This window comes from Anser anser, assembly GCF_964211835.1.
Source record: "Anser anser genome assembly, chromosome: 3".
NCBI lineage: Eukaryota > Metazoa > Chordata > Aves > Anseriformes > Anatidae > Anser > Anser anser.
In genome coordinates this window covers 49258670-49270643 of record NC_139722.1, presented here as the reverse complement: position 1 = coordinate 49270643, position 11974 = coordinate 49258670, and the positions used below count along the sequence as shown (strand labels likewise).

Sequence of the window (11974 nt, the reverse complement as noted above, 5' to 3'; positions counted from 1 at the left end):
TCTTATTGATTTTTTTTTTTTATATTTTTACTGTACGGAAACGTTTCACTGTCTCACTGGGAAATTTAGGACTAGAAATGTTCTCAGGGGGGTGAGTGCTTTATGTATTCAGGCGTCTTCCGAAACAGCTATTGCAAGAGCTGTCGCTGCTGCAGGAAGTACTCAGTGAAGGGCCACGCACATAGCAAAAGACATAGCAGGAAATATTTTATTCTGCCTATGAACTCTGCGAGGGCCTGACAGGGCATTGTTACAAAGACACCACACGCCCCGCTCAGAGCCCCCAGCCCTCCCTCACGGGCCGCACCCGCCGCGCGGCGCGGGCGCCATCTTGTGGCGAGGGGAGCCCCACGCAGCGCGGACAAAATGGGGGCGTGCGCTGGGCGGGAAGGGGCGTGGCCACGGGCGGGGCGGGCACGGCCCCCCCCGGCGGAAGGCGAGGGGCGGGGCCTCGCTCGCGGCGAATCACAGCGCGGGCGGCCGGTGCGGGCGCGGCGGTGTGACGTCACAATGGCTATGGTGGCTGCGCAGTGACACGTCTCCTTGCGGCGGGGCCGGCGGAGAGAGCGGCGGGGGCGCGCGCGCGCGCGCTCGTGGCCGTCTCCGCGGGAGCGCGCGGCGCGTGCCCGGCGGGCCCCGCTTCGAGCCGTTTGAGGGCGAGGCCGGGCCGGGCCTGGCGGTGCCGCTGCCGCCGCCGCTGCCCACGGGCGGGCGGCCATGGCGGGGCAGCAGTTCCAGTACGACGACAGCGGCAACACCTTCTTCTACTTCCTCACCAGCTTCGTGGGGCTCATCGTCATCCCCGCCACCTACTACCTGTGGCCCCGCGACCAGCACGCCGGTGAGCGGCGGGGACGGGGCTGTGCGGCGGGGCTCCCCCCACCCCCCCGGGGGGCGGCCCGAGGGGTTCCCGGGGCGCTCTGAGGCGTTAACGTCGTCCGTGTCCCCCCCCCCCCCCCCCCGGTGCTGCCCCGCTGTTGGGCTTTGTGGGGTGCCCGGGGCCGGCGGGGTGCTGGGGGCCGGCCCCACTGGTGCCTCTTTTAGGGGATTTGAGCCGGGGATAAACCCATTTCGCTCGCCCCACCTTTCTGTCTCGTAGTTATTTTTCACCTTTGTGTGCCATTTCAAAGGGCTTACGCGGTTCGCTTTGACTGGCTTTTAACCGCAAAAGAAATGCTCGACGGTGAAATCTCCTTCCATTACCTCCTAGAAAGGAGTAAGTAGGAAAAAATCCCAGAACTAGTGTCATTTCAGTGCTAGATCGCAGCTGTTTACCTGTCTCCGTTGCTGGCAGACATGCTTGGGGTTCTGCCAGGGCACGCTGGCTGTAGCACCCCTGCGTTGGGTTGATCTCTGCCCTCTGGTGCTACCTGTTGTATGCAGGGGAGTTAGCCCTACCTGTTTGAAAGGAAGGTTTCTTTGCCTTGTCTTGTGCCGGATCCCGGCTGTTGCAAGATGTTGCTGGTGTTGAAGACATTTTGTGGCCTTTTGGTTGCTCCCGAGGAGCAGGAGATCAAAGAGAGAAGGTAGCTCTACTTCTGGACCTGCTCCCCCAAATGCAAGACTTTTGTTTTGCTGTTGTTCTGGTGAAGGGTGGGAGGTAATGGGAAAGAAAATCATTCTTTCTCTTTGGTGATGGTGTACTCGCTCCGTAGTTTTTAGCAGCTACTGCTGGGGAGAGCTGCTTGGACATACCTGAGGTGCTGTGCGGGGTGGCACGGCCAGCAGTGACACTGCTGCTAGCTCCCCGGCTTCGGGGGACTGACAGAAAAACCAGGATCCATGGAAACGTTGCCAGACACAGGAACACTTTACTAGCATTATGTTTGAACCTCATATATAAGGTTGTCCTTACAGAATGCCAGAAAATGGGAATGTAAATTTGGAGTACGGCTTCATGGGTTGTACCCGATTTCCAGTTAGGTCTGCTGTTAAACGTTACTCATTTCTTCCCCTCTGGCCAGCGTTGTCTTGCATGTGTGTGGAGAGCCTACCGCATATCCTTCTGCAATTAGTCCTGGGTTCTTACGAAGCTGTAGCAGACCACTCTTTGAAAACACAAGATAAATTTCATTGCAGCGTTGGTACAGAAGTGAGTCAACTAAGTGAAAATCACCAACCGTGGTAATGAGTGGAAATGAAAGAATGATTTCTGCCTCGTAATTGTCTTAATGGGTTTTAAAATGTGAGCATGGTCCAATTTTTAGCGTATGGCTTCATCGTGTGCCTACGCTCTCCTGGCGGATGTCGTAGTTGTGTTTCATTCTGTGTGGCTCTTTCTACACAAAAAGTTGGTGTTGTGCAAGATCCCGTTCGGAGCTCCCGGAGCCCTCTCCTGCTGTATTGGGTTGGTCTCGTTGTGTGTGTACGGCTCGCGTGACAGGTTTCCAGCAAAATCCCCTGAATAGCCTTCGCACAGCTTCGTATGTATTCAGCCATACCTGTTGCAGCATTTGAAGGGGATACCAGGAATAAATTAAAACCTTATGATGGTGCAAAATGTTGGTTGTTTAGCCGTGACTTCTTGTTTCCAGAATCACACGCTAGTTTAAAGAACACAAAACCAAAACGCATGTAATTTGGAAGCAAAGAGATCCGATCGGGGTGAACTTCGAAGGAAATCACCCAGCTGACCTCCTCACTTCAAGACCTTTTTGCAAACCACAGCACCTTAAACACAGAGTAGGTTTCTTTCGGGGGTAAAAGCTACATTGGAAGATGTGCTTCAGCCGCTGATGGGTGTTTGATTTGTGGGAGCAAATCAGAGCTGGTGTGAAGTAAGAGCGAAACGTTTGTAGTGTGGAGGTCAAGCCTTCAGTGCCCGCTGTTTCATCCTACAGACGCACTGCCGTGGATTACTGATGAGTGATTTCCAGCTGGCTTCAGATGGTGGTTAGCATCGCAAGTCTGGGAACTGCTGCTGTTCCCCAGCATCTTAGTGTTTGCTCTGTGCTGTAGTTTTGTAGTAAATGCTGACAGAGTAAATGAAAGGGGGGGGGGAGGGGAAATCAAATGCTTTTTTGCCCTAGTGAAGACTGGAAGGTAGGAGTATATATCTATATTGCCTCATTGCTTAGAGAAAGCACAAAATGTTACCTAATCACAAATTTACAGTAGGACAGTGGTTTTGGCAAGCTATTAAGATTTTGATCTTTGTTCTTTTTGGAGTAAACTTTTGAAATGTCATTTCAGTGCTCCTCAATGCTGAAGAAGAGCGTGACTTAACTTCTTGCATCTCTCAAATACTGAGTAGAACTTGACCTGCTTTGATTTCATGGTTTTCTGAGTCTGTTTTATCAAGGCACTGCAAGAGAGTCTGTCTGAAGTGTTGCTGCAGCCTGCAGTAGGGATCAATATTTTTTTTTTTTTGAGGGGGAGAAAGGGAGGGTTGTTGCTGTCCTTTGGTTGTCACAGAATGCACTATCCTATAACTTCATTACCTCAGCTTTGATAAACCAAACAAGCAGGTAATTGACTTTGTAAAACGTATTTGTCCCAATGACTTTATTTTCCCGGTGTTCATTGTGAAGCTAATAAGGCTGCTGTAAAAGGTTAATTGTTTGGCTTTGCAGCTTGGGCTGTAGTTTCATAACTGCAGGGTAACTTCAGGGTAGCGGTGCTCTGACAGAAGACAACTTGTATTTTCCCCTTTCCCAGTGTGCCAAGCAGAGCATCTGACTGCTGTGGTGGAAGAAGATGCATTGAGCTGAAGCTAAATTTTGACTTTTTCCCCCCTTGCATTACTTTTTATGAGTATTGGTTTCTGGATAGGGTTGATTCATGGATGTCTGCGCTGGCACGGGGTGGGAATGGTGCAGCTAAAAGCCTGGGCAGGCACCACTGATTATTTCGGGGATGGTGCTGGCTTCAAGAGACAGCGGCACTGCCATGATGTTTAGCTTTGACTTGTATCCTTAAAACACATATATGTGTATGTTTAAAAACACCCAGCTCGTGCTTTTTGTGGATTACCTCTGTTTTGGGTAAATATTGGTATAGCTTTGGCATAATTACTGTGAGTAAAACTGTTGCGAGGACTGTTCTTGACTTGGAACCAAATCTGCTGTTGCTAAAAAGTTATTCTGGTCCAAATTCACTTCTTAACTGAGGAGATATTTTCTGAAATGAGCATTTTAAAGTTGTTTTTCAAAAGTTTCATCTTGAGGGTTGAAGAAACGATGTTTATTCTGAGCAGTTAGGGATGGATAAGTGCGATCCAGAGCATCTGCATGTTGCTGGAATTGCTTTGAATCGGTTTAATTGTAAGTTTGTGTGGATTAAGCAGCAGCAGCCAGAAAGGAAATGGAGAGCAAGAGGTGAGCGAATTTAGTTGGGTAACGCGTCAGTTGTTGCACAATGCTGACGTGTTTGCTGAACTTGGTATGCTTCTTGACTTACACCTGTGCTGCTGAATTGAGGCACGCAATTAGAAAACTGTGCTGAAACAGGTAGGGGTCGATTGCGGTGTGTTTTGTAGTTACTTAACTACACCTCTCTGGGAAGGCTCGTCATTCCAGCCAATTTTTGAGTTGAGTTAGGTATACCTTAAGTAAATTATCCTGTGGTAGAGCACTGGTTATTCACAAAGTGTTACAAAGCTGCTGGGAAGAATAAAGGTCTCTATCCTGAGCCTCTTAAGGTAACGTGAACAAAACAAGATGTTGAAAACAGTTCAAAGCCCACAAAGAATAATAGCTGTGTGAATGCAGAGCTTAATGTTAATGTAAGTTTTCTCTCTTAGTTTCTTCAGTGATAGGAAAGAGACTGTAGGAGCTATTCTGCTTGGGATGTCAGCCTTACTGAAGTGAAAGAGCAGAAAAACCTACTGTAAGAGTGGAGGTGGGGGGGAAGGATGGGCTGCTATGTTTGTATTATCTAGGAACGAAAATACTGACGTGAAATGGATAAAAGGTGTTCAGTTTACTTGTGATAAAAATCTGTATAATTTGTGCAGGGTTTTTTGGGTTCTTCCCCTTTGCCTGTCCCAAGACCCTTCTGCTCCTGCTCACCACCCTTTTTCCCCCTGCATCCTCCCCTCTCAAATGTCTGTGCCTGAGACGTAGCTAGAGCTTTCCCAGAGAGCTAATACAAATAAATAATTAGGAAACCTGGTTAAAGGAGGCTATTCCCTGCTAATATTTGGAGATGCCATACCTCTAGGAAGTAGTGTAGGCAGTCTGAGAAACACTCCTCTAGTCCAGCCTTTTTGCATTGAGGCTAGACAAAGTACAGAGATACATGTGTAGGTAGTACTTGATACGCATGTTCAAAACCTTGAGTGGAAGTCCTGAGAAAGTCCTCCCATGCAGGTTTACTGTGTTAGGAAGCGTACTCCTCTGCATGTCTTCCCACTGTGCTGGTGATTCCCATGTATGATTTTGATATGTTTTTATTTTATTTTTAGTCTGTTGATCTAAAGGCTCTCGTCAGAGGAGTGTATTAATCCCCTACTTTAAGATGGAAGTAGAGGAGCGGAGGGAGGCTACAGTTCTTTGTCTCTTTAAGGGCAAACAGTGAGTCTGCAACTTGGATTTGTCTCAAGCCCACGTAAGGAATGCAGGCAGCGTTCCTTCTGTTTTATTTGTAACAGAGTAATGAGCACTTGCACCTAACAGCAGCTGTGGGAGGGGATCTCAGCCCTTCCTGATAGTGCTGCTTCCGTTCCAGGGTAGCGCTCTGTGCTGCTCCTAATCTCCCAGAAAGCTAAAATAAAAATAAAGTTGGTTGGAGCGGGTTGACTGTGACCCCCATCCTTGCTCACAGCTCACTGAAATCTCATTAACCTTACCTCAGAAGGATTTCTCAGCATTTTAGTGTGTGCTGGTATGAGGCAGGATAAAAGTACTGGATGTTGGTGAAGTAGAGGATAAGGATGCAGGATGCCCTGCTCGCTCCTGATGCTTATGTGATGGACGGGCATGGGTGTGAAAACTCGTTAGCTGTGAATTTGAGTGTTTTGTGCTCGTGTGTGTGTGTATCATCTCAAGTTAACATAACCTGTGGGTGTTGTGTCAGGAAGTGGAAGGAGGAGTCAGTGACACTCAGATACGCATTTAAGAATGATTATTACAAACAAATTGATTTTTTTTCCAGTATTGAGTGATTGAGTGTGCTGTGGTTAACTTAAACTATTTCAAGTTCAGAAAAATACAGCTTATTAGGTGACTATAATGAGGGAGAAGAGAGTATGGTGGTGATATTTAATGTTTTGTCACAGTTTGGAAGCGGTAGTGTTTTTTCAGAAACATTGGAAGAAAGGGCAATCATCATGAGGCGTCATTGGTAATGCCTGGCAATTATCTCACAGAATACATTTTAAAACTAAGCTTTTGGACAGTTATCTAAACTGCTCTTTTATTTGGGAAAAAAAAAGTCCTTTCATAGAAGCTTTTTGATTTACTGTAATTTTATTATGAACATTGTAACATCCTAGCAGTAAAATAAAATTAATAACCCTGTGTTGGAGATTAGTTGAGTAGCTTCAAGACTGTCCAGAGGACTTAATTCTGAAAAGCCTTTTGTTGCAAGATAAAGACCAAGCTATTACAAGAACTTTATCTCTCATTACATGTATGTGAAAATAAAGCTGTTTCTATTTTTTTAATTAAACCTGTGTGATGGAAGCTTATGGAAACAGCATGGTAAAAGTGGCATTATGTAGCTTGCTGTTCATGTTCTACTTTCTGCAGGGATGTGATGTAGCTCAATAGGGTCTACATGAGCAGACAAGGATGGACAGGCAATGTGTTGGAGAATTCAGGTTAGTGACATTCAACCCAGTAGATCCAAGGGTAACGTATGATGGTTCAGTTATGGCTTTGTGAGCAGTTAAACCGCCCTCACAGTAGGGACAGGAACTTGAGAGAGCAATGAGATAGAAGACGCAGAATAGGGTCATCAGAGACTGCAAAGTGAGAGTTTAGGGCTGGTGGTGGTGGTTCTTTCAAGTCATGCCAGTGAAGAAGGTGCAGTTCTGCATCAATTCGAACAAGTCTAGACCAGGACTGTCTCGTCCTGTGTTCCTGCTGTCTTTGCCCCCGTGTTTCTGCCTTCTGCTGAGGGAGCTTGGCTGGAAGCCACCTCACACACGTGTGCCTGCATCCGAAAACGAGGGAGGCTGTGCTGGCTGGACCATATAAGGATTAGACGGTGCCTGAAGCAGGTACTTCATTTCCTTCCACAGCAGAAAGATTTCTGCCTGCACTGGTTTTTAAATGATCATACAGTTTAGAAGATTGAAGAGGTGCCTTCAGATTTTCACCTTTACTTAACATTTCCCTTGTACAGAAAATTACTTCTAAGAATTGTAAATACAAATATGTTGGTGATGACGCATTTTAGACTCAAAAGGTGCCTTTATGTTGGTTGGCTGGTTGAACTATTTGAAACTAGCATAGTTGCTCACAACAATGAAGTGCGAATAGTGCCTAAAGAATATGCAGGGTTTTTATTCTCACTTGTTTAGTTTTTGTGTGTCCTTACAGAAGTTGTTACAGATGTGGATGCATCCCTGTTCTGTTACTTGGATGTATCCCAAGGGTACCAGGACCCTGATCCTGGCTGATGGTGTGACCGATCAAGTATGCACCGGTTTAGAGGCTCCTTGTCTGATGACCCTCCTCAGTTTAGTTTGGTTGTGTTTTGAGTCTGAGAGACCAAACAAAGCAGAGAACAAATGAGAGGCTGAAAGGGAGTGAAAAGTAACCAAGTTGTCTTTTTTTTTTTTTGGCAGAGTCGTCCTGCCTTTAAGTCGTTCAGCTGCCTTTAAGAACTTGAAACTGCGGATTGTTTCACATTAGTGTTGCTTAAGTAGGGACCTGTAGGTTTATGTTTATCTTCACAAAGTATTTTATGTATATACACAAAGACAATGTAAAAGGGTCCTGAAAACTCTAACCCAAAATTCATGTTGACTTAGTGAATTGCAGAGTTGAATTAGCGAAGGGCTAAGGAATCGTTAATGTTGCTCCTTACCTAACTTCTCCCGTTTTCTATCATCTGCTGTATTTCTCCTGTTAACTAATCACAAGTTTCTTTATTTTTTATTTTTTACAGGGATAAGTATATTCATGCCAAATTATGAATTCCAGTTATTTTTATGAATACAGTTTTTCCCCTAAACTACTGTACAAATTGTAAAGGGAAAAACAATTCTAAGGATGTCTATTGCAGTCTTGTTCGTGTTGCTTCCATCATGCTTTTTGTAGTATTGAAAATGATGCATCAGTTACAGCTGAGGACCTCTAATTATTTTTTGTGAGCTATATTATCTCAGCTTTAAAAGTCTTTTTCAAAAAGCTATTACCGTATCAGTGTTATTAAAAAAAAAAAATAATAATGGCTGAAGGGTGATATTTTTAAGCATCTTTTTTATTGTTTCTCTCATTAATGAAAATAAAAATATATTTTGTTGTCCTCTGCAGGAGCATTGTGACTTCTGCAAAGACTTGCCAAAAGGTCCAAATATCATCAACATCTATAGAAACAAAAGAGCAGACATACTGGGTCAGGTCTGATGTTGTCCTTACACGACACAGCAAACGCTTATATGCCTTAATAACAAGACAAGTATAAATAGTGCTTCTTTTGCATATTTTTCCAGTTGTCAATGGTTTTCAGTTCAGTGACTTATTTAACATAGCATCCCATGGCAAGGAGTTCACCAATTCTGCTGACTGCAATGCAAATAATCACCTTTGTTTTATATCTTTCAGGTTTTTTTTTTCCTCCTCAGTTGTTGTGCTGGAGGAGGCAGTAAATATTGTCATATCTGTCCTGTCACTTCTGTTTTTTACAGCCTTCTATTACTTCACTTTGCACTTCTCTCTGTCTTCCGGGGTAAAGATTTGTGGCTTGTATTTTGGATGTAAATCTTATCATAGTTTTGATGGCACTTGTTGACCTTAATTGAATGTTTTCTAGTTGTCCCTCTCTGGTAGGCGGGGGCCAGGACTGTGTATCATACTTAAGGTTGTATATACCCTAAGCTTATGTGGTGAAATAACAATATTTCCCTTGTTTACTCATAACTCAACATTTGCTTTGCTTTTTATCAATAATAAGTGTTCGTTCAGCTGACATTGTCATAGAACTGCTTCTCACAATAACAAGATGTCATTCCTGAGAGGTAACGGTCAGCTTTCATATACTTGTGAAACTAGGATAGTCCCCAGTGCTCTTTTTCATGTCCTGGATTTCTCGAGTCATTCCGTTGTCCGCTTGATATGCACAGCTCTTCAGGATGCCCTCATCCTTGCTACCCAGAAGAGCTTAGTATCATTCATAAGCTTTATTTTACTGCTTGTTCCATTACTCAAGTTGCTTATTAGTAAAACTTTAGTATCACAGTTCAAACACTGATTCCTACAGATCGTTAGATTTTTTTTTTTTTCCCCCCTGTGAGAACTGGCCGTTCTCTCCGTCTTCTACCCATGTGCTTAGTTTTGCAATATTTAAGTGGCTTTTCTAAAAGATTTGTAAGAGGAACTCTTCAAAAACTTTTTGGAAACCATAAACTGTATCACTAGGATCTCCTTTCATATGTTTACTTTCTTTAGAGAGCTCAGGTTTGTAAAGCTCAATTTTCCTTTACAAAAAAATTCTTACTGATTATCTGTGGATGTATGGTACTTATCTGTCCTTTATTATAGTTTATTGAAGGTATGCATCGGAATAATACTGAATACAAGTATTTTAGTAGTTGATGGTGTCCTGAATGACTTGCTTACATCTTTTCTGGAATGACTGTGTTCTGTTTTCCTCAGAGGTCCCCCACATCAATTTGGTAAAGTAAAACTAATAATTCAGGAGTGTTGGGCTCCAAGACTTCCACGTCCTATTGATTTCATCTAAAATTAACTGTGATCTGTGTGGGTGTCATTCCGTATTAAAATGGCTAGGTTTTGACTCTTCTCAGCCTCTGTTGCAGGTTTGCTGATGCAACTATAGGTATGGCCCAACTATAAGCTTGATAATTTAGGTGATGTAGATTAAGACGTTTATATAGTTAGTCCCACTAGTTTTGCCAGCACAAATGAGACGACCAATTAATAATGAAGCCAATCACTTGATAAGGAGTAATTGTAATGTGGAACTGTGCCATGAGACCAGTGAGGCTAACCGTAAACAAAATCCAAGAAAAATCTTGAAAAAGTTAACAACTTCTTAGAGTTTAGTTGTTGAATTATCTTAGTCATCAAATAATTAGTAAAAAATATTATCTTTTGGTCAGCAAATATATGTGTAATAGTATGTGAATGTAAGGTTTGGCTATCTTTTGTCCCATTTGCCCTTAATCTCATTACTGCAAAAAAAAAAAAAAAAAAAAAATGCCCTGGAAGGTAAGGCTTGCTACTGAGGACTTGGACAGGACTTTCTGTTGGTTGTGAACTGCCTGGAGTTTTAATGGTTAAGAGCAACATGTTACTCAAACCCTTCTGGTATTTTGATTACTTCTATGAATATTTACTGGACAGAAGCAATCTCTGGAAAACAACTAGAATTAGACTATTCAGCTGTAAACATCTCAGTGAAGAGGCTAACATGGACGTGTCCTCTTTATGGATCAACTTGGGGTGATGAGGGCAATTCTCACAATAATAGGTATTAAAATCGGAGAGCATCTATTTAATTTGTTGACATTTCTGCTAATATGATCAGTTCAAAGTCTTTCACCAGTGTTTTATGTGACTTACCTCCTGAAACATGCTTTCCAATAAAAAAAAATCTTAACCAAAACACTAGTGTTCATTTGAAAGCTTTTGCCTTTGTACAACTGTATTTTAGAATGCTGTTAAACCAACTTAATTTACTTCATGCCTCATAGCTTGGGGTTTTGCACTGAAGTCAACCCTTTTGTAATAAGGTTTGAAGTTATTTAGCATTGAGCTCCTGCAAGTTTGAATCTTGCGTTAGTTCTTGGGGAAGATGGGTCACTGCTTTAAAACATCATTGTCAACTTGTCAGTGTCTTCTTTTTAAAGTATATGTAGTGTTTTTCCTTATCTTTACATTCTTTTATAATATTCTCAGATACCCTAGGTGGCCTAATAAGTCAGTGCGGCAATGTTGTTGTACTTGTATTCATCACCTGCTATTTGAGAATCGGTTCTGTAATTTAACAAAGTAAATTTGTTCAGAGGTCCCCAGCTCAAGACTTCAGTAAATAAGTTGTCTGTAACGTTGTTTAATTTCCGTGATTGCATAAACTCTTAAGACGTCAGCCTTTGCATAAGTATATGTATACATAGCTTGCATTAAGGGCTTGTGAGTAACTGGTGAAAGGGAACAGTAACCTTTTAGTGCACAATTTACAGGATGAAAATTATCAAACAGCAAACTGTGTAACCTTGTCTGATTCCTCAAGAGGAGGTAGAAGATGAGAAAAATCTCCCTTTTCTTTTGGCTCACTTGTTGGAGCCCTCAGAACCTTAGACAAAAAGGTTGGGCCTAAAAAAGCATAATCTGTCAAGCTTGCCTATGGATAAAATGGAGCCTCCTGTATTTTCAAAAACAAGTAAATGAAACTTTTCAAGCACTTCAAATAGTAGAATAGTGAAGACCGCTTCTGCTCCTTTGTCAGAAGGGAGCAGGGCAGGAATTATTTCTGAAGTGATGGATAGTGTAGGTTCATTTACACTGGTTACTAAAAACGAAAGAAAACTATTACAGTGTTGTTGTATTTGTATTGCTTTATGGTGTTTGCCTAAAGCCAACTTAAATCCCTGATCTCTTTTTTTATGTCTTAGCATAGCTGAGTTAATGGGTGCTGTTACTGTCCACGGTAGCAGTCCATTCTCTATCTGGTACTGCTTTTATCACGTTTCACGAGGTTGTGCCAATGTACACCTCAGATCTTTGTGTCACCAGGAGGACTCATGTCCCTGGCTGCCTGGCAGGGCCCGTGCTGCTGCTGTCCTTGCTGCTCCGTCGAGAGAAGTGTGTCTGCTGGTAGTCCTCAGCGTGATCGGGCTGTG

General features: G+C 43.3%; 1 protein-coding gene across 1 annotated transcript in view; it reads left to right on the top strand.

Annotated features, from left to right (window-relative positions):
• The first annotated feature begins 467 nt into the window (after positions 1-467).
• SEC63 (SEC63 homolog, protein translocation regulator) overlaps positions 468-11974 on the top strand; it is a 57554-nt gene continuing 46047 nt past the window's right edge. Inside the window, exon 1 of the mRNA XM_083831846.1 lies at positions 468-841. Within this exon, the coding sequence (XP_083687972.1) occupies positions 718-841 (124 nt within the window). The 5' untranslated portion in view covers positions 468-717. The remainder of the gene's footprint in view (positions 842-11974) is intronic.